Consider the following 23,494-nt stretch of genomic DNA (forward strand, 5'->3'; position numbering starts at 1 on the left):
GTGAGAAGATGCAAAAATCAAAGAGCGATGTTAGCATCTGGCAAAAAGTATTTGACCTGTAACAGTGGAAGTGCTGTGTCTTCTTACCTTCACTAGGATGTCTTTTGCATCCTTATTGAGCCAGCGAGGGTAGAATGGATTATCCATGCGGATGGACTGGAAAAGCTCCTCTTCATCTTGGCCATGGAAAGGAGACTGGCCAATCAGCATCTCATACAGAAGGACACCAAAGGACCACCAGTCAACTGCAGTGTTGTATTTCTGTCCCAGCAAAATCTGTGTCAGAGGGAGATTGGCAGGGAGTGAGAAAGGCAGACACAAAATATTTGACATTAATAGTCTATCCTCTAGATGGTATCCATTAGTGGACCCTTCGACAGCTCCTTTGTGCTGCTTAGGCAGAGGAAAACAGGCATGATGCTGTTTTAAACAGCCATTGGACAATTTTCCTCAGCAATCTCCGGATGGCATAGACTTACCGGAGAACCCTTCCTCACAGTTGCCAGTGTGGGGTGTTTGTGGTCAGGGCAGCTCTAAATCACAGCAACCCTAGGCTTCCTGAACCCTCCCTTTGGGCCATAGACTGCTGGGTATAAGTCAGGGACTTCCCTGAGGCTTCTTTAATTGGTCCGTGGCCACTAATGGAATCAGGGACAAAAAGGTGATGTAAAGACCCTTTTGCCCCATGTCTTTTCCACAAGTTGCACCCAGAGCTGGGATGCAGCAGAGGATTTGGACCAAGGATTTGGAGAAAGCAATTAATTGGCATCATCATCAAGTGGATGGGGAACCAGCCTGTGGGCCAGAAGACCTGGGTTTGCCAACAAGCTACTGTGTGACCTTGGGCAAATCACTTAATCTATCTGTGCCTCAGTTTCCTTAGTTACAAAAAACAGGGATAACAATATGTACCCACCTTTGAAATCTATGCCTGAAAAGCTGTCGCTAGCAAGTATAATTTTACTACGCAGTTCACTTTCCTGCAACAGTAGAAGACTAGTGCAATTTGCTGCAGCAAAAATAGACACATGGCTAGCAGTTAAAGGTGTGCTAAAGTTACATTATAAACCCTGCTGTTTTTCTGCTTACAAACACGGAGCTAAACTGTGGAGTTGCAACATGGGAAGTCGTGCCAGACCCAGATTCTTTTGCAAAATTCATCAGAAAAAGAAAAAAATCACCTCAGACTTGTGAGTTCCATCATTTAAAGAAAAACCCAGCTTGTGAGGTGCATTGTGGGGCTTATTTAATTAATCAGAGCTGCATTTTAAAGAACTGAATTTGGAACTGATTAGTAGTCAATACCAGTGTTCCTCAGACTGTGGTCTGTGAATCACTTTCTGGTAGCCCACAGAGAGCAGGTCATATGATGTTAGCCCCACCTAGTTACTAGCTTCTTCTACAGACATCCATGCTCTTCATTATAAAGAAAAGCCCTGAGGCCTGGGGAAGCAGCTGAAGATAAGAAGGAAGAAGCCAGCCTAGCTGCATGTAATGTAATTGTTGTAATTCCCACAGGGATGTTGTGCAATTGTGAATAGGATCTTTATTAGGAGGGGTGGCAGTCTGTGGGGGAGAGGTAACCAATAGATTATGGACCTACTTCTCTGTTACATCCAGTTAATAGTGGGTGAAGCAAAATGTATGCGTGTGTTGGCTAGTAGGGAACTTGTTATTCTGTTCCAATAGCCTGAGTCTTTGCCCTTGAATTGGACCAGTTTAGAGAAGCCATGGGGCTGCTCTAAAATGCACCAGTGTGTTATTCCCTAAGGACCATATGCCAGCTGACTTTGTGCTCTGCCAGTCCTCTTGCCCATCCTGACACCCACCTCCCCCAGCACTAGGGTCTGCAGGGAAGCAGTAACAGGAAGCAACTCTGCTGGCTCTATGCTGGGTGGGGATTCCCGCATGCTAGGAAGTATCAATGCAAAGGTGGTGCAATGGGTCAGAGACACTAGTCTGGCCTGGTTGTTAGGATGTAGTTCACTAGGTGAACAAGTTTAAACCTCTGGTCTTCAACGTGGTCCAATAGCATCTGACATTTTGAGAAATCAAAATCAAAACCACCAGAATAAAGTTTAAAAATAAAATAATGTGCTCAAGTGTCCACAATCATCCAGTCATTTTTACAGAGTTTTGTTAGGTTTCTTGTTCTTGTTATTTTCTCTTTTACCACTGACAACGCTTTTTCTAATTACGTTAATGTGCAACTGGCCAGAAAGTTGCCTATCCATGCATTATCCGTACTTCAGCTCTACACCAATGCATAAAGCCTCTGTCAGCTGCACCTTAATGAACAAGGGTTTCATTTCACTCCACGGTTTATCGCTGTACTGGATAGATTTTTGATTCACAGAAGGGAATGCCTCTGACAGCTTGTTTGCAATGATGACTCAAAAACTTCTTGGTTCCCAAATCCCTGTTCAAACAGGGTTCAATTTCCACAGCAGGAGGTGCAAACATCATCGCGTAATAGTCGAGTGCGGTGTCTTGTAAGGTTTGCGGTAAGCAGCTACATGGGATCTTTAATGTGTTCACTAGACCCCAGTTGTAATTTTACAAGCTATCCTCTGGTGTGGTGGAATCACTCTAACTCAGGGATTCTCAAACTGGGGGTCGGGACCCCTCAGGGGATCGCGAGGTTATTACATGGGGGGGTCGCGAGCTGTCAGCCTCCACCCCAAACCCCGCTTTGCCTCCAGCATTTATAATGGTGTTAAATATATAAAAAAGTGTTTTTAATTTATAAGGGGGGCTGCACTCAGAGGCTTGCTATGTGAAAGGGGTCACCAGTACAAAAGTTTGAGAACCACTGCTCTAAGTTACCCAGGAAAGGAATGGGACAGCACAGAGGGAATTTCACTCACCTACTAATAGTGCATAAACTAAGCTTCATGTTACTGGCAATTGCATGGCCACATTGAAGGCAATGCGTTTACAACGATGGAACCGAGAGCAGAATTTGGCCCGGCAAACCTACTGTGATTGGTCCAGATCTGCTCTCATTTACATCTGGAGTAACTCCCCTGTAGCCAGAATCTGGGTGATTGCAATGAGCCCAGAAATGACCCTTTTCTCGAGACGAGCCAGAGCAAGAAGAATATAACCCCATGCCCAGTTGTGAGTGAGCAAGGCCAAGGTAGAATGCCCTTGAGTGTGAGCAATTTGGCAGGTGGCAAAAGACACAGGTGTGGGCTTGCCGGCATTCATTGTTTGAATTGTAAGGGCTCTATCCTGTAGACTTCACGAAGGTAAATCTCCCATTGAGGCCAATGAGATAGGGCAACATGACAGCATTCCAATGCCAGAAGTGGGATAGAGACATGATAAATCAATGGGCATTTTACCAGAGTCAGATTGCTGGGTTGAGCCTCAAATGCAATTGTACCTATATAGCATGAGCTACATTCAGTCTGCAGTGGCCATCCCGGAGCTGCCCCCTGCAAGGAACTCTGGGAGAGTCAGCCAGAATTCTTCCTGGGGGCTCTGAGGAAACAACATCACCTTTCAGGGGGTTCCCTCTAGGGCCCTAGTCCAGCCCTCACCTCTCCCCTTTCCACCCTTTTTCAGACAGCTACTGCCCACTGTAACTTGCCCATATTAAGGGGCTCAAGAAATGGAGGGGAAGTTCATTGCGGCTTCTCTCCTATGCTCTTCAGCACAGGGGCTGATTACAATCTGACCCCGTATGCTAGAGTTGCTGTAGCTATAAACGGCTAACTGTGGAGATGATTAACACTACAGAAGACAATTATTCTTATAAGTGCAGACAGAGCCGCTGATGGCTGAAGCAGTGTGGTCCGGGGAACAGGGCACTGGTGTGGGAGTCAGGATACCTGGGCTCTATTCCCGGCTCTGCTACTGACCTGCTATGTGACCTTGGGCATGTCACTTTACCTTAGTGTCTGTTTCCCTTCCCACCCTCCATCTGTCTTTTCTACTTAGCTTGTAAACTCTTTAGGACCAGGTAAGTACAGCACATAGAACAATGTGGCCCCAGTCTCAGTTAGAAACTCCAGGCACTACCGCAATACAAATAACTGGAATAGGCAGCTGTGCTGAAATGCTGGAAAAAGTCTGTTACTTGGCTTGAAAGATGATTAATCAACTCCACCAGTTCTTTCAGTTTGTAAGGAAAAGGTTTTTCTATGCACTGGCTGAAGTTCTAAAGTAAATGATGGTGCTGAGATTAAAGCGCCTGGCCTCTCCAGCTTGCATTAAGTGAAATCGCAGATAATGGATTATCTCTTGGAGACCGTGGCTCTGTTTTAGGATCAGAAAAAGATGTCTTTAAAAGAATGCTGAAGCTGAATAAAAGCCACCGGGGACTTGATTGTGATCTCATGCCCGCCGGCGTCGTTCCAATGACTTCAACAGAGCGGCTCCTGAATTGCACGGCTACCGCTGAGATCAGAATCAGGTCCCCGGAGTGCAGTAAAAGACTGACGAAATACAGCGTGGGGGAAAACAAAGCCTTTAAAAGCCATCTGGCAAGCACCGATATCCATCACGAAAACACTAAACTCGGGGAACGGGATCTTGAAAGGCAAAGAAATGGATTTCAGAGCGATGCCAGGCATGATGCATTGAGGGCTCTTGGGTTCTCTTCCTTTCTGAGAAACATTTGGCTTGCTGCTAAATTAGTCAAAGTCTCTCCCCAGTAAGATCTGTGTCTGCTTTCAGCTGGAGTCTGCACCCACTCAGATCAACCACAAGACCAGGCGTGCCGGAACAGGGTGAGGGCAGGAGGAAGAGGCATTGTGGGGGCAGGGCCTTGGGAGAAGAGATGGAATAAGGACAGGGCCTCAGGGGAAGGGGAGGAGTGAGGGTGGGGCCTCAGAGGAAGGGGTGGAACATGGCCTCAGGGGGAAGAGGCAGAGCGGGGTGGGGCCTCAGGGGAAGAGGCGGAGCAGGGGGCAGGGCCATGGTTTGGGCAACGGTGGGCTCCCCCCCACCCTCCACACTTCTAGAGAGCTTCCGGCACTCCTGTACCAGGCTACATCAGTCAGGGCACACTAAGACCGGATTCTGGTCTCTATACACAGCTCATTAGCTGATGCATCCTGGTGAAGGAGAAGAGGACAAGGAGGAGTGCAGGAACAGAGGGGACCTTAAGCCACCTTTGTGTCTCCCTTTATCCCAGCCCAATACACTTTAGAGCAGCCTCGGGGTAGATAATGTTAAATTTTCCCCAGTCCCATCTAGGAACCAAAGGCAACTGAAAACAGTGAAAGCACAGTGAGCACTCCCCTGATATCCCCTCACTGCCCATGTCGTGCACCATACATAGGACAAGGTGGCTACTTATACTGGGGTATTTCCCAGGGGCTGTTTCTGCCCCCTTGGGACTATAAGGGAGAACTGGGCACACTGACTTCAGATTGACCCTTGTATAAGTGAGAGTTCCTATATATTTATATGAAAAAACAGTTGTGATTCATAAGCTTGTACTGTGCCTTATTTAGGGCCCAGTCACGTTAACACTACTACTCAGCAAAGACCCTGCTTCAGGAAGCACTAAAACATGTGTTAGTCCATCCCTATTTTGGAAAGCCCTTTCAATCCATGCTTAACTTTAAGCATGGGCTTAAATCCCATTGAAATTAGGGAGTATTCAATCAACTATTCAGGATTTTCTATTGAGTTTCGCGACGGGTCACTTTAATCGCATGGCATTTCTGTCGCCTGATTGGATGACCTGCCTTTATAAACAGCTACTGCCTGCAATGAATTTCATTTAATCACAGATCAAATCTCATTTCTTGATTCAGCCACCCATGGAGTCAGTGCCTATGTTCACAGAGAGCAACAAAGGGACCAACAAGCCAAACTGAAATCCAGTTTCTAACTAGGGGAACCATTCGCAAGAACCTTATATACCAGGGGTGGCCAACCTGTGACTCCGGAACCCATGCGGCTCTTCAGAAGTTAATATGAGGCTCCTTGTATAGTAGATGACCGGATGTCCCGATTTTATAGGGACAGTCCTGATTTTTGGGTCTTTTTCTTATATAGGCTCCTATTACCCCCCACCCCATCCTGATTTTTCACATTTGCTGTCTGGTCATCCTATTGTATAGGCACCGACTCCGGGGCTGGAGCTACAGGAGCCAACTTTCCAGTGTGCCGGGGGGTGCTCACTGCTCAACCCCTGGCTCTGCCATAGGCCCTGCCGCCACTCCAATCCTTCCCGTGCCCTCCCCTGAGCCTGCTGTGCCCTCGCTCCTCCCCCCTAGCCTCCTACATGCCACAAAACAGCTGATCAGGAGGTGCGGGGAGGGAGGGAGAGGCACTGACTGGCAGGGCTGCCGGTGGGTGGGAGGCGCTGGAAGCAGGGTGGGGGGAGCTGATGGGGGGCTTCTGATGTATTACTGTGTCTCTTTGGCAATGTACATTGGTAAATTCTGGCTCCTTCTCAGGCTCAGGTTGGCCATCCCTTTTTATATACTTTTCCTGCAGCCCTGCAAGTGATTAAACATTGTCTGTTTCCTCAAAGAAAATGATGCAACCCCTGGGCTACATTATGCTTTCAGTAACAACCGCGCAACCTCATTGACATTGGTGGGCTTCGTGCAGGTCGGACTGAGAACAGATTTGACCTAAGTTCAGGTCATACCTACCTCGGGAGCAATGTAATCAGGGGTTCCACAGAAAGTGCTTGTCTTTGCATCTTCAAACATGTTCTCCTTACACATCCCAAAGTCAGCGATTTTGATATGCCCGTCCTTGTCTAACAGAACGTTATCCAGCTTCAAATCTCTGCAAGAGAAGAGCAAAGTAAACATCTCCTATGGAAATGTTATCCAGCGGCGTAAGCGCATCTATAGTAGTACATAGATATGTATGTACTTGTACATATGTTCTTGCAATGGGCCAGTGGCAAGATTTGGTGATTTGAGAACACAAGAGGGAGGTCAAGGTCTCCATCCTGACCCCAGCAATCTCTACAGCCAACTCAGTGAGTTCACCCTGTCTACTCTACTCCCATTTCCTCACCTGTCATACGGGCTTATAAATAGTTACTGTACCTACCATGCCTTGGAAGGGGGTTGTGAAGATTAACAGGGAGCAGCATAGAGCTGTCCTGCCTGCTCAGAGGCTCCAAGAATGAAATTGCCCGTGTAGGAGGGGCAAGAACACAGCCTCACCCCGCCCCCTTTGGGCTGCATTGACCCCCAGGGCACACAAGGAAGATGCACACCTTGCACTCAGGGAAGCACATGGGCTGTAGTTTTTACCTGGCCGCGGAGCCAGGGTACAAGGAGGAGGGGTTTTTTTTACACCTTCTTTCTCATTTGGCAGCCCTGCAATATCCATGTTAAATAGCGGTATAAGCAGCTCTGCTCCTGGGGACAGGGAGGGACATTAGGAATTCATGGAGACTGAGACAAAGGCCACAAGTCCTGTCCCCAAAATTGAATTCCGGTGCTAGCCTCAACGGGTATATCTACACTGCAGTTAGAGAGGCATGTGTGCTGCCGCACTTGGACCTATACCAGAGCTAGCTTTGATCTAGCTAGCCCAAAAAACAATTGCGGGAAGCTGCAGCCAAGCTGGCTTCGCAATGGCTGGGAGTTCCCCAGAACATAAGCAGAACATCCATCATCTTTTCCCTCCCCGGGCTGCACTAGCTGAAGCTGAAGTATTTACATAAGTCCTTCACACGCTACTGCAAAGCTCTCCTCTGAGGCTGCAGATTCTGCAGGCTGCTGCGGGAAGCCGAGAGCTTGGAGAGAAAAATGTGTGTGGGGGAAATAAAAAGCCAGCCAGCCAATGAATCACACACATCAACACAGAACAAAGAGGTGCCCACACAGGAACGACCCCTGAAAGGAGAAATGGGGCGATGGCTTCTTCTGGGTTCGTCTCCAGAGCTGACCTAAACTTCAAGTTACGGCTGATAATTAAGTCACAGGGACCAATTTTCAACGTGGTTTTCTAAAGAGCACATTCTTCTGCACTCACATGCGCCAGCAGGCCCTTAAGCATGTGATTTAGCCACTTTACCTTGAATGGTCCCTTGAAATATGTGCTTACTTATGCAATCTATTCCACCTGACTGTTTAGCTGTGACACTCTGAGTACATTTCCCAGACCTGAAGAAGAGCTCTGGAGAAGCATGAAAGTTTGTCTCTCCCACCAACAGAAGTTGGTCCAATAAAAGATGTTACCTCACCCACCTTGTCTCTGTAATATCATGGGACCGGCACAGCTACACAACACTGCATATAGAAGTGACTTGTAATTCTGGGCACCCCATCTGAGGCACCTTGAAAGGGGCCTGACTTCCAATGGGTGGCTACTCAGAGCCTTCTGAAAATCAGAACATGTTTCAAATTGAGCAGCCCAAAAATAAAGGCAACCAAAGTTACTTAGGCTATGTCTACACTAGAGACCTTACAGCGGCACACCTGTACCGATTCAGCTGTGCTACTGTAAGGTCTCTCGTGTAGCTACTCGATGCTGATGGGAGAGAGCTCTTCCATCAACATAATTAAACCACCCCCAAATGGTGGTAGCTATATCAGTGGGAGAAGCTCTCCTGCCAACATAGCACTTGTGCACACAACCACTTATGCCGGCAACATTGATGTCACTCAGGGATGTGTTTTTTTCACACCCCTGAGTGACATCAATTTTGCCGACATAAGTGTTAGTGTAGACATGGCCTTAGTTGCTTCTGAAAATTTAGAGCACTCTCTCTGAGTAGTCAAACATGAGCCTCCTTGGACTCCTATTAAAGACTGGGATTTATCGAAGGAAACAAAAGGGAGTTAGGCATTCAAATCCCATTCAGTTGAAGCACCATTGAAAATCCCAGACAAAGCACCTATGTTTAAAAATAGGGACCATAATATCAAGAGAAGAAAACATTGTCACAGGATAATAGTCTCCTGCTGCCAGGATAAAAGGCGAGACATTGACCAACAAGAAATATAGAGGCAACAGTTGCGTTCACTCTCCAAGCGGCAGATATTCATGTTGTCATCATTCCCAACTTCACTGACTTTATTTCTGTTACACAAAAGAGATTAATCCCATTCTGTGACGTTGTTTTGTCTGACAGATGGAAACAAAGAACAGTATCACTTGCCCCCACCTCTATCATTGATCAGCTACAGTTTTATTGGCTCAAGGGACAAACGTTGAACATGCTTCAGCCAATTAAAACCCAGGCTGTTTATTAAAATTCAGAGGGGAGATGTAGTCAGATCCGGGAAAATGCCTGTAGAGGAGAAGGGCAGCATGTGCTACCTGAACTACAACTTACATGAGTCATTAGGGCAGCATTTCCAAATCAAAATATTTTGTATTTCAGCAAACATATTTTGCTTTTTGGCCAACATTTTTTGTATTGAAATTTCTGCCAAAAACTATTGATATTCTGCAAACTCACATCCTCCTCCCCCATGCTTTTCATCCAGCTCTACTAAGAACTTTCAGTAAAATTCTCAAAAGCACCAAAGGGCTGGAATAAAAATAAGACACATTCAGATGCCGGATAGCATCTTCTTAGCTTAATGCCAGTGATATTGCTCTCGTATTGACGTAATCACCGTCATTGGTCAATAGAGATTATGTAAACTGCTCCCACATGAATACTAATAACGAATAAGAAGAATTATGTGAGTCAAATCTTTTGTTTTAATGGGCAAGTTGTTTGTAAACAAGTCATTCAATTGTAATTTCTGTTACCATGTTTACACTTCATGACTAACCTTGAAATAAACTGATTTTGGTTTCAGTAAACATTGTTGCTTCTGAGAATTTTCTGATTTTCTTTCAATGATCCGCTTGCGTCCTCATTTTATAAGGGGATAATTTAACAACTAATTTTTACCAGAGCACTGGAAGGTCAATTGGCCTGTAAAGAACTAGTTCCCACACGTTCAGTCTAGTTCCCACACGTTCAGTCATTACTCCAAAGGCCAGCTATTGTCGTCATAGGGACCATGAGCCACAAGACTGATTTTAATAGCCCTTTCCACTCCCCATTGTTGCCATGCCCTTTTATTTAGGAACTAAATGTAATCCCTGTTTGTTATATACACACAAAACTGGCAGCCTGATTCCCCATACCTTGTCTAGTCATTTACAACTGTGCTAAGAGAAGGCAAATCAGACTGATAGGATTTGACATCCATTTGGCAGAGGGGTATTTGGCTACACAAGGTGCAAAAGAGTAGGGAATCAGGCCCTGGATATTTACTAGAGCTGGGCAAAAAAACTTTCATCGTAACTCTTCTCCATCAGAAAACACTGTTTACACAAAACTGACTTTTTGTGTGTGTTAAATTAGATCAAGTCTGATTCAATTTTGTTTAGAAAAAATGGGGGAAAACGTTTAGAAAATGTTGAATCCTCTCCTCTTGATAGTGTCTGAAGGAAAAGCTTTGGTTTTTCATTTTGAAACGTGACTTTATAAAAATAAATAAATGCAAAGGGTCAAAATCAAAACAAAGTGATTCAAATTCATTGAAACAAAATGAAACAATGAAAAATGTAAACGTTTGGCTTTTGGTCCCGTCCCAATTTTGAACAATTTCCCACCCCCCCCAAAAGCTCACAATTTTTCACAGGACAGAAAATTTGTTTTCCAACCAGCTCAAATATTTACTGATTGCTGGCAAGGTGAGTTTACATTAAAGAAACCCTGGTGTTGGGTCTGATCCTCATTTAGCCTGAGGCTACTTTATGCTCCTCTAGGGTATGTCTACAGAACCAAGGTTAAAGTGCTGTCGTGGCTGTGTAGTCACGGCTCCAGCGCTGGGAGAACCACCTCCACAAGGGGAGTAGCTCCCAGCGCTGGTGCACTATCTACACTGCCACTTTACAGCGCTGAAACTTGCATCACTCAGGGGGGTATTTTTTCACACCCCTGAGCGAAGAAAGTTTCAGTGCTGTAAGTGGCAGTGTAGACAAGGCCTGAGTCATGTAAAGGGACTTTTAAAAGGGTATAAATATAAAGTCACTGTAAAGTGACCTTAATGTAAAAGAGAATCAGACCCATTACATCTGTCGGTAAACAGGCGGGGCCTGAGGCACTTTGCACTGCTCTCAGAATGTGAAGTGGCATTTAAAGGCCCGTTTACCCTGCTAGAGTGGTGTGCAGTAGCCTTTGTGTAGTTGAGAATTAGGCCCATGGCTTTAGGCCCATAGTTTGTCCATTGTAAATCCAGTTTTGTGTCCTTGGTGTTTGCATCCCAATATTTCCTTAAACTGTGTCAGATCTTGGAAATTAAGAGGGATCCAGACATTCTTAATAATAATGACATAAATTCAGATTAAAAAATGAATAAATAACTTATTCATTAGACTACTTTTGAAAAATAATTCAGAAAACACACAACGACACCTTCAAAATTCGTACATATCTCCTGAATAGAACTGATGGAAAAGAAGAATTCCATTTTGTGAAACATTTTGAGGTTCCAATGTGGAACAAGCCCATGATGTCTGGCAGGGTTTTTTGTGTGAAAACAAAACGAAACAGAAAGATTTCAGTTGACTGCCAATTAGCTAGCGAATACCCTGGTGATCAGGGCACTCACTAGGGTTGTAAGAGACCCAAGTTCAAGTCATTAGTCCCTGTCAGGAGGAGCAGGGGTTTCAAACTAGGTCTCCCACATCCCAGTTGGGTGTCCTGAGGTGGTTCTCTCTCATTTTGACCAGCAATTTCATCCTGGACCTCAGAAACCTGCCTGACGAATGTTTTGTCAACATGTCGATCTTAACAAATTGGCATTTTCCAACAACAACAACAAAAAGTTTTGTCGAAAAGTCCCCAGTCAGCTCTAATCACAGCAGGCTGTGCTGTTTACATGCTGAAATATTGTTGGTAGTGCTTCCTCTAGGGACATCTAAGGATATTTCTACACTACCCACCGGATTGGTGGGCAGCAAGCGATCCAGTGGGGATTGATTTATCGTGTCTAGTCTAGACGTGATAAATCGACCCCTGAGCACTCTCCCGTCGACTCCTGTACTCCAGCGCCACGAGAGGCAGAGGCAGAGTCGATGGGGGAGCGGCAGCAGTTGACTCACCACGGTGAAGACACCACGGTAAGTCGATCTAAGTACATCGACTTCAGCTACATTATTCACGTAGCTGAAGTTGCGTAACTTAGATCGATCCCCACCCCCCCAGTGTAGACCAGGGCTCAAACTATCATGTTGGTCATGGGAGGGAGGGATAGCTCAGTGGTTTGAGCATTGGCCTGCTAAACCCAGGGTTGTGAGCTCAATCCTTGAGGGGGCCATTTAGGGAACTGGGGTAAAAATATCTGTTTGGGGATTGGTCCTGCTTTGAGCAGGGGGTTGGATTAGATGATCTCCTGAGGTCCCTTCCAACTCTGATTCTACCATTGTGGAGGCAACACTTATACAGAAAATGTAACGTCATCAGCTAAAGTGGTAGGGCTTCAAAATCTCTCCATTAGCTAACGGCAGGCAGCTGAACATCCCCTTTCCCAGAAGCCAATTCCCTATATCAAGAGCTGGTTAAAAGTTAGAAGATTTTCAATTTTTCAATATAATTTTTGTGCAGAAATTTTAAATGTTGTTCTCCTGAATATCTTCCATCTGATTTTTGCTGGTTTTCCAACCAGCTTATAGGGTGATCAATTTTTTTTTTTTTTTCAAATTGAATTTTGAGGAAAAATTCCTGAACAATTCTATTCATTTCCTCATTTCTTCTGAATGAGTTTTCAGCATAGAGGGGCAACTCTCATCTTGCTCCAACACATCCCTCTATTAAATAAAACTGAGCTCAGTCCATATTTAGCATTGTAGTATCCTTCTGAAAAACTTTCCAATATACAACACTGACCATATTATACACAAAGGATGTGAAAACCCTATTGACACAGTAAAAAGAAGGCTGACTGGTATTTTTTCTCTGCAAGGATGTATTCCATTTAGCTACACTTGGAGTTATAGATGCAAATTAAGGGGAGACGATTCCCCTTAATTTAGAAGGTGTGGCATTGGTGATTAATTAGGGGGCACTTCCATCTGATTCAGTACTGAACCAATGGGGTTAGGGAGCCTTGCTTTAGTGGAGGTGCTATCTTTTTAGCTACTTTGGGTCATTAAAGATCCCATGTCATTTTCCCATCAACTAGGATCATTGTTAACTTTGGTGACGTGGATAAATTCCTAGTAGGTAAGAACATTTTGTTTATTTAAAATCCCTTTGCAGTTCTATTGGAACAGTTCAGTAGTACTGTAATTTTTTCCCCTTTTAATATAAGCTGCTGTCTTCCTATCTAGAAGTGGCTACATTGCAGTGGCAGGGCAAAGTGACCCTTCCATATTTAAGGTCTAAGCATGCATTCCTGGTGCACTCAAAACTCCTAACGAAGTCAATGGGAGTTCTGAATGGACATGTAATGGAGGGACTGGGCCCATGTTTTGCAATCATGTCTTTGGGATCTTCCAGTGCAAGGCACTTTGTAAATGTCAATAACATCTCAAACTGGCTTTGGAATACACAATGGGCATTGACCTCAATGGAAGCAGGATGGGATCCCCAAAAGGGTGCCTAAGACTGACTCTTTTCCAAGCTCTCTTTCCCAAAATAAAGTAGGCGAAAGGGATGAAAAACAGAGCGGGTTGTAAATTCAATATTAGTAAGAAGAACAAAGTACAAACTAGCAGGTGAAATCAATATGTTGAAGAAAAAGTCTAACTGTGCCGTATATTAAATTCCAAAGTGTAAAACTACCTGTATATTATTCCCTTAGAATGAAGAAATTGCAGACCACAAATGATTTCAGCAGCATAGAACCTGGAAAGAAAAAGACCATGCATCAGAACTGATGTCTCCCCACAATAATTTTCCATTTGGGGCCAGATCCGCAGTTGATGTAAATTGGCATCACTCCAGGGCAGTCGAAGGAGTACAAGCAACGTCTTCAAAAGCAGCCGAGTGATTTTAGGACCCCAACTCCCTTTTTCAAACATGACTTAGGCACTTAAGAGCCCAAGTTCCATTGACTTTTAATTCTGGCTTTTAAGGGACAGATTATTTAGGCACCTGAAGATGCTGATAGGTTCCAAGTGGGATATTCTAAAGGGTTTGGTTCTAATTGCCATTTAAATCATTTGGGAAATCAATGAGTTGGCCCCTTACCTGCTTAAGCACGTTTTAAAATCCTCTTAGGCGCCTCGTGTGCATCTTTAGGGCATCTTTGAAAATCTGCCCCTACGTGCCTAAGTCACTTTTGAAAATGGGACGTAGGCTCCTAAATCACTTAGGTGCTGTTGGAAATTTTACTCCACATCGGTTTACACCAGCTACAGATCTGGCTACTTGTGTCCTTTGTAGAGTCATTTTTTACCAAGGTTCTTTAGAGACCCTTGTTCACAGCACATTTCTGCATTGGGGTGAAACTTCACCCCAATACGCAAGCCCATTGTAGGACCAATACCCCACTTAAGTTTCACTTCAGCCCTCAAAATAGGAACCTTCTGCCCAGAGATGAATGTAACCCTAGGACCATATTTCCACTGGATTCGACTGCATCCTCTCATCAGACCTTGAATGTCCTAGGCTGGGGGCACAGTCCTCAACATTCAGGTTTTTTAAAAAAAAAAAAAACCCCAACAAATCAAACTTTTATTTAAATTAGGCTCTGTTATTTAAATAGAAATTAATTTCTAAGGTGTTTCAATATTGACTTTTACAATATCTTTTGCTGGCATAAGGACTTAGAAAAAACTTTTATTTATTTCAATTCCTCTATTTCAATCGTGGCTAAATACATTTTTAATTCTCCCTTGGCGTATTTACTTTTTATATAAATTTACCTTTTTGCCATTCGATTTGACAGGATTCATGTCCCCGTCCCGATTTTTTGCTGCTTTGGTGACGAAAACAAGAGACTCCCTTTTCTTTCGTAAAACACTATTTTTGTCCAAAGTAGGTGGTCTCAGGATCTCTGCATAAAGGGGCATGTGGCTTACACAGTCATCCTAAAGCTAAAGAGCTTCAACTTCTGGGAATGGCTGAAGATTATGGGATTCTTTTGTAGTCCTTTTGCTCAATGGCTTGTTCTAAGGGAACATCTACACTGCAACGAGAGGTGTAACTCCCAGCTCAGGTAGACGTACACATGCTACATTTGATTGAGCAACAGCGTAAAAGTAGTAAAGTAGCTGCAGCCGTTCAGGAGGTGGGAGAGTCTAGCTGCCCAGAGTACATCCCCCTCCCCATCCAGTTTTTAGGCTAGGGCACGTATGTCTACCTGAGCTGGAAATGACACCCCCCAACGGTAGCGTAGACACACCCTAAGAGTTTGGAGAGAGTCTTCTCCTGCCGGCAAAGACTTTCAGCAATCAAACTGGGAAATCCTGGCTGGTTTATTTCCCCTACAGTGGGAGTTTGTTCATTTACGTCAGGGCTGCACATGGCTCAGTGTGAACTGCCCACATGCGTACAGGGCCAGAAGATGTCCCCAGACATTTGACACTGAGCCTCAGAGGCCTGATTAGCCTCTTGTTTACTCCAGTTTTACACTGCTGTAACTCCACTAACTTCAGGGGTTTTACTCCTGATTTCCATCAGTGGCAGTGAGATCGGAACCAGGGCCCAGATCTGAAATTCAAAGTGCGGCACAATCGCGGGGGGGGGGGGGGCGGAAGAGCTTTAAGCCATCTTTGTGCTCTCAAAATTGTAGTCTAACCGGGGCCTACCCAGCTCCCAGTGCAATTTAGGGCAGCCCAGGGGCTGCTCTAATTTTCAACAGCCACCTACGGGCTGCTGCACGGCCCAGAGTGTTCCAGCAATGGCACTGTCCTCCCCCAATTCTCGTCCTGCCCCAAGATGTGTCTTGCCAGAGACAGGGAAGGAAGGTGGCTTATGCCACCCCTGCAGAGCCAAGGGAACCCCTCCTTTCTGGATAAATCCCCAGCAGCTGTTCTGTGCCCTTTTGTGGCTGGAGCCAAACAGAGGGGCCAAAACAAGGCACAGAATCAGGGCCCTGGTGTATTGTCAAAAGCTCTGCTATGGTCTTACAGTCTTCTTCTCTGTAGATTACCTGGAGATGTGGATCAATGTAACTCTACCATCTTAGTTCTTTATTGAATGATTCAGACTTTGTATGAAAAGGCCCAGGTACCTACTTCTGCAGCCAGACTGGGCCCGCTGGTCCATGACTGGAAAAATCAGCTGAATGAAAGGCTACGCGTGACTGGAAGATCTTGAAATGGAAAGTACACTTTGTGCTTTTGTTATGGTTGTACCTAGACCCCTCAACTGCAATTGGGGCTGCATGGTGCTCGGTGCTGTACATACGCAGTATAAGAGAAAGTCTCTGTCCTGAAGAGTTTACAAGCTATATTGACAAGACAGAGAAATGGTGGGAGGGGAAACAGAGGCACAGGGAGAGGAAATGACATGCCCAAAGTCAGTGGCTGAGGCCAGATGACAGTAATCATACCAAGCCCTAATATAGTAATTTTCACCTGTAGGTCCAAAAGCTTTACAAAGGAGATTCAGTATCATTACTCCTATTTTACAGATGAGGAAACAGAGGCACAGAGAAGAGAACTGGCTTGCCCAAGCTAACACAGCAGGCCACTGGCAGAGCCAGAAACAAAACCCGTCTCCTGAGTCCCCATGCTTTATCCATTAGGTCACGCTGCCTCCCTATTACACTAAGTATGTGACCTATAAAGTAAAAGGCAATTAAACCATCTTACGTTGCTCTGGCGGTGTCAAACTTGTGACAGCTTTGGATATGAAACATTAAGTCTCCTCCATTTAGATATTCCATTACAAAAAAGAGGTTTTCCTAGAAACACAATAAAAGACTAGAATTAGGCACTGAAAGGAAAAATACCATGAAGAAGGAGGGGGAGGAGAAAGGGGAAGGAAAGAAGGGTACAAAACAAAGTTGGATTTATGAAGCAAGCAACTTATTTCACCGGTATTTCCTTTCCACGTTTTTTTCGTTGCCCCCCTACCTAGCTCCCACTGCCCAGATTTGTATAATCGCTGTTAAAAAACATAATAATAAACAATCCCTAACTCACACATAACATTTTTCATCAGCAGATCTCAAAGTGCATTACAAAGGAGATCAGTTTCATTATCCCCCTTTCAGAAATGGGGAAACTGAGGCAAGGAGCAGCGAAGTGACTTGCCCAAGGCCAGCCAGCAGAGTGACAGAGCTGCGAATAGAGCCCAGGGCTTTTGAGTCTCAGTCCAGTGCATTGCTCACTAGGCCACACTGTCTGCCATGGGCCCCAGTCAGAGAGACACTTGCCCATGTGAGCAACTTTATGTATGGGAATAGTCCAATAGAGGGCTTGATCCTGCAATGTGCTGAGCACGTTGGCCCTGATCCAGCAAAGTACTTAAGCAAGTGAATCGTTCTATTGATGGGGCAGTACTTAAACAATTATTGCGAAGGTTTAAGCGAATAATAATTCTTGTAGTATGTCCCAAATGTGCCAACAGTCCACAGAAGCTTTAGAAAGACACAGTTGCTACTTCCAAACTGGATACAGACAAGTGTCCTAATACTGCAATTGGAAGACCCTGGGGCTAGTACGGTGCCCCAGTATATAAATGGGGTCCTGCACGGATGCAAGGGTCTGTCCGCAGGGCATCAATAGCAGGACTGGATTCCTAAGCTTCCATTTCAGTTCTTTGCGTATGGCCATTGCATATGGTTTGGATAGTGCAATTACATTAGGGACAGCCCTGTCACTTGAGCCTGCACGAATCTGAGTGGATGCCCTGGTCTAGTGGTGTCTGAACGCCACGGAGAATTATGCCAGGCTGGGTTCTTGCCCTTGCCCTGACTCTGATACAAACTTCCTCTTGAGTCTTAGAAAAATGCTTTGACCTCAATGTCTGATTTTGCCAGGCTCCGTGGGACAGCCAGTGACATCAACCCCCACTGTGGTCCTCAAGAATTTAGGGTGCCGAGTACCTTTCAGGAGGTGAGCAGGACTGTAGCCTGTGCATATGCAGAACTTGGATATTAATTACTGACCCAAAATCCTGTTGTAAACATCAATAAAACAATAACTTAGATGATGAATTTAGGCAAAGTTTTAAACGAGTGTTGGTGCATAAACTGCATCATGCCAGGAAGCACTGTGCCTCAGAGATACCCTGGGAGTCACAATTTCTCCCTTGCTTCTTTCTTGATCCTGAAGGGTAGTGATTTGCTGCTGGCCTGTATCAGCAGTAAATTATTCTTCCAACCCTGCCAGCTCAGCTTCTCTGGCCAGCCAGTTCCCCTCCTCTCCCTGTTGCCATGCTCCAGGGTGGGAGTAAATAAACAAACATATGGAGATATACTTATTTCGTAGAACTGGAAGGGACCCTGAAAGTCATTAAGTCCAGCCCCCTGCCTTCACTAGCAGGACCAAGTACTGATTTTGCCCCCAGAACCATAATTGGCCCCTTAAGGATTGAACTCATATCCTGGGGTTTAGCAAGCCAATACTCAAACCACTGAGCTACCCCTCCCTCTTATCAGCTAGCAAATAGTCCTGCTAACTTCCATGTTCCTGGACCTGGCTAGGATCGTAAGGGGGATTCTTCCTCCGATTCTTGGGCATATATTCTGGGTCAGAGGATAGCCTGATGTTTGCAGTGTCCCGTGAACATGAAAAACGCTATAGACAGTGGGCACCTTTCAAAGCTGGACATTCCCCACCTGTTGGAGTCAATCTTACAATGGCCTTTCCCATTCTAAGTACAGAGAAGACTATAAATACCACCATGCTGTAATAAGCACCCATTTTTAATGGCGCCCACTGAGTGTGCTATGGGTTATTATCATGGCACAGGGAATTGTGTTGCTCCGGGCTGTGCAATACACAACATTAAAGGCATGCTCTGCCTTGAGGAACTGGTAATTGAAAAAACAAATCCACATAAGGCAGTGTGCAATGGGAAACCATCATAAAATGATGTCACCCTTCCTCAGTGCTGAGCACTCTAAGGGGTTGACTGATTTCAGTGGGAGATGCGTTACATGATCAAACTCTCAGTGCTTTGAGAAACAGAATGTACATTCTACCAAAGCGCGTTGTATCACTTGGCTCATTGTCTATCTTCTCAGGGTGTGGCATGCATGGAGTTAAATCAACATGCTCCCGCTTTACATGCAACTTCTGTGAAAATGAATAGTTGCTGGCCGTAGTGATTTTGCCTTTATAAACAGGAAGTATGAAACAGGGCAGCATTTAAATGAATCTTGTGAAGGTGTGGGCTAACTAACCCTGTGACCAGCTGGAAACACTCCACAGCACTTTCCCTGGGGTATGTTTATTTTTTAAGCACTGCATACATACAAATAGATATAATGTCAGACCAGTTACCGAAGAGGAAGAAATATCTTCCCAGGGCTTTAACGGTCACAAATATTTGACCCGTTCACGTGATAGGCATGCAGACCACGTACACCTGCTGTTGGTTTCCTTTGTTATCCTAGCAAATGTGTGCCATTCTAGGGCCAAATTCCCAGATAGTGTAAATTCACATAACTCCACTGAGGTAAATGGAAATAGGCCGATTTACACCAGCAAAGGATCTGGACCTCCAAGCCCACCTATATCAGTAGGTATAGTCCTGCCTTGGGTCTGACCCTGTCCATCCTTAGACCCATTGATTTCAGTGGGACTACTTAGGTGATGAATGGCTTGGGCAGGATTCTACCTCTGTCAATTTGTGGTTCTAGGAAGTACAGAAGATACTACTTGCAATGGAAGCTTTTGGGGACAATCAAAGCTTAGCTGCTAAAGACAAAATGACCGAATAATAATTTTGTTCTTCAGGGCTAAAGAATGTTTCCTCTTGTGCAATATCAGCCTATTCGCTAGAGATGGCAGCATTTCCTACAGCTGCCAGCCAATTCAATTCAGTCCTCATCTCACACAATTAGCTTTTTATTCTGATTCTTGCGCTTGCAGCATCTTTTACTGCATGTTAAATAACCGGATGCAGTATGCTCTGCTTTGCAAGTCCATCTGCTTCATTTAAAGCAGCAAACACATCTGAATATATATACAAAGATGCAGGTGTAGATTACGGTATCTCCACATACTAAAGGCCTCCTGGCATAATTCAGCAAACGTCATCCGAAGAAGTGGGCTGTAGTCCACAAAAGCTTATGCTCTAATAAATTTGTTAGTCTCTAAGGTGCCACAAGTACTCCTGTTCTTTCTGTCAGCAAAAGGCTAATTCCACTACTTAAGTCTCACTTAGGACTTCAAAACAAGAGTTCTCTGCGGTGCTTAAGTGCTAACCTACCCCTCCTACAAGGTGATAGAACTGCCCCTATTGCCGGTTTCAGGACTGGCTGAACATTTTCAAAAATTCTTTTCGGATGGAAAAATGGGTTTTTGACTAAGCAAAAATTGCCTTTTGCTCAAAAAATGTCAGTCTTTTGTTGGAAAACCTACACATGCTCTAATTTTCCGCCGAAAACTGAAACGTTTTTGGCCAAAACACTTTGGTTTTAAATCTGTGATAAAAAGTCAAAATTTTCTGCAATGGAAAAAAAAAATTCTGACCAGCGCTTCTTAAAAACCCCAACCTAGCGACCAGATGTTTATCTGGGATAAATGGAGCTGATTGTCAGTAGAGCAATGGATAGTCAATGGAGCTAGGCAGTTTTATTCCAGCTGAGATTATGTCTCTTTCTCACTTTAATAATCACTGACATCCGCTTTCCCCTTTTCCTTGCCTACCTGCTGTGCAGAGGGCAAAACTCTGCCCCCGTCATGTACTGACACCATCTGAGTACTGTAAAGTCTTTTCAATACAGACTTTATATTTTTGATGTGACAATAATCCATTGTGAACTTGAACGTGGGGGACAATTGTGTTTTTACCACTTTTTGGGAAGCTAGTCTTTTGAACTGCGCGGGCTTAAATGTGTATGATGCTGATATAGCAGCACAGAGACAGGCACAGAAAACCTAGCCAGGAATTTCAAACTCAAAGAAAAATCTAATAATTCAATATTTTTTTTGTCCTGAATTAGGATTATTGAAATTTTTCATGGCTCAAAGTGTTCTGAAAAATTTTGATTCAGAAATGGATAAGCATTTCATCACAATGAAATTTGTCAACGTGCCCATACTGAAATGTTTTATTGTGGTTTGTTGAACTGACCCAAAATGTTTCATTTAGAATAAGTTCAAAATTAAACTCCATTTCCTTATGATGCCACATTGCCCCATGGGAATTTTAGATTGAGAGCCTGAAGGTCCCATTGGGGCCAGGGTCCCTGACTGGACTACAGGTTTCAAAGGGGTAGCCATGTTAGTCTGTATCAGCAAAAACAACGAGGCATCCTTGTGGCACCTTAGAGACTAATAAATTTATTTGGGCATAAGCTTTCGTGGGCTATAACCCACTTCATCTGATGCATCTGGACTACATTTCCCATAATACACCTGCAATCACGTGTGTCCTTTGATGCACCACCAAGCTTGGTCAGAGGGGGAGTTCATGTTGCCCATAGGAGAGCATGGGGCTCCGAAGTACAACCGCCATTAGGCAATGCAGCACAATACGGAAATGAAGTTTAATGTTGAACTCAAAATGTTCGACAAACTGAAATATTCTGATTCAGATTGATGGAAAATTAAAAAAACAAAACAAAACAAAAAATCAGCAAAATTGAAATGTTCCCATGGAAAATTCAATTTTCCAGAAACAACATTCTCTACATTCAATGTCATTTTGATAGGGAATTCCTGACCAGCTCTAATCAAGATGTAGGTTTGATATGTTGATAAGAGGATGACGGGAGCGCTTGTGGCCTAATGCTGCAAGGTACTGAGCAGGGCCGGCTCCAGGGTTTTTGCCGCCCCAAGCGGCGGGGGAAAAAAAAAAAAGCCGTGATCGCGATCGGCGGCATTTTGGCGGCAGCTCCGCCGCACCGCTTTCTTCTTCGGCGGCACTTCAGCGGCAGGTCCTTCCCTCCGAGAAGGACCGAGGGACTCGCTGCCGAAGAGCCCGACGTGCCGCCCCTTCCCCTTGGCCGCCCCAAGCACCTGCTTGCTCAGCTGGTGCCTGCAGCCGGCCCTGGTACTGAGTGTTCGCCATGACATCCTAAGTGCGCTCCACACCCACTGAAGCTTTTTGAAAACTCTCAGCTCACCACAGAATTGGCTCCTAAGATTTTTTTTTAATGGAAGTTCCAGGGTCTGATTCTCCTTTACCCTAAGGCCCTTTATATTATTCTGTCAGTGAACAGGAGTCTTAAAGTGTTAAATCCCATATGTTAACGTGACATGCTATGTCAAATTTGGCTCAGCCTTTAGGTGTTGTATGAATGAGCTGTTACAAAAGATAAGGCTAACAGCACAGAAATGCTTCCGTAACATTTGCTTTTAAACTACAATAAATCTGGTTTCTATTTTACTGTGAGAGGGGCCTTAATGTAAATTAGAATCTGGGGTATGAAGTGAAACAAGCTGTAAACAAAAATGAAACTGACTTTCAAAAATAGAAAGTCTATTTTTATTGTTCAAGCTCAGTGAAATGCAAAACTCAATCAATAAAAAGAAGCAGCATAAATGGGGAAGCGTTAATTCAGAGATTAACACTGTATCGGTGGCAATAATTTCAGGATTAGTCGCATAGGAATTATAAAACAGTTTTTACAGTGTCCCTTTAAATCATATAAATTAAAAGGTTTTGAACACAGTATATAAATAGTCTGTTGAACTCACTGCTGAGATCATTGTGGCAAAAAAAAAAAAGGTAAATATCAAAAACATCTGAAAAAAAGGGCATCTTCATTTATTCTCAGGAGGCTAAAAATGACAAGTTGCCTGATTTTCACGAGTGCTGCATCTTCTATGGAAGTCAGTGAGAGCTGTAGGTGCTCAGTATCTTTGAAATTCAGGCCAAAGGACTATCAATTCTCACGCTTCATAGCCTACATTGATCATCACTGGCTGGGATCAAGCAGAACCTACCCCCCCGTAATGGATAATACTGTCCAAACGAGGTACATTAGGGAGATATTTTATTCCTTTGAAGACATGTGGCAGATATTGATGTTGATGAAGAACACTGGACTGAAAGGACTACTGGTCTGTCACAGTATGGAGATGCCTATGTTCCTGTTTCTACTATTGTTTGTAGATGCATTCAGTACATAAAGGAACTCAGAAACTTCGCATTGCCAACAAATCAATATTTCAGAAAGGTTTCTGACGCACGCTTTTCTGTCTGAAGCCACTTATCAAAAGCCATTCCAGTGAAGCCTTCAAAAAGAGATTCCAATAATAACTCCTAGGCATGGCTTCTACACACCAGTGCATTTGCTATGAAATGCTTACTCTGAGCATATTATGATTAAAACATGCCTCCATCGAGTGGTGAGAGAATGTCTGCGGCTTGTTACAGCTCTCTCATTCAGAATGACTTTCATGAGTTGAATGATCACTGCTTGACTCGGAAAGGTCAGAGGAGAAAAACATAAGTCAGAAATCAATCACAGTCTACGGG

The 23,494-nt window shown here is 44.4% G+C and overlaps 1 protein-coding gene across 3 annotated transcripts in view; it reads right to left on the minus strand.

Moving 5' to 3' along the window:
- The window catches only part of PRKCQ (protein kinase C theta), a 92,938-nt gene that overhangs the window by 8,502 nt on the left and 60,942 nt on the right, over positions 1-23,494 (minus strand). For all 3 annotated transcript variants that reach the window (XM_034764444.1, XM_034764435.1, XM_034764455.1), the window contains 4 exons: positions 16,705-16,796; positions 13,727-13,789; positions 6,621-6,759; positions 88-276 (listed from right to left, as the gene is read on the minus strand). In XM_034764444.1, the coding sequence (XP_034620335.1) occupies positions 88-276; positions 6,621-6,759; positions 13,727-13,789; positions 16,705-16,796 (483 nt within the window). The remainder of the gene's footprint in view (positions 1-87; positions 277-6,620; positions 6,760-13,726; positions 13,790-16,704; positions 16,797-23,494) is intronic.

Source organism: Trachemys scripta, chromosome 1 (genome assembly GCF_013100865.1).
Source record: "Trachemys scripta elegans isolate TJP31775 chromosome 1, CAS_Tse_1.0, whole genome shotgun sequence".
Lineage (NCBI taxonomy): Eukaryota > Metazoa > Chordata > Testudines > Emydidae > Trachemys > Trachemys scripta.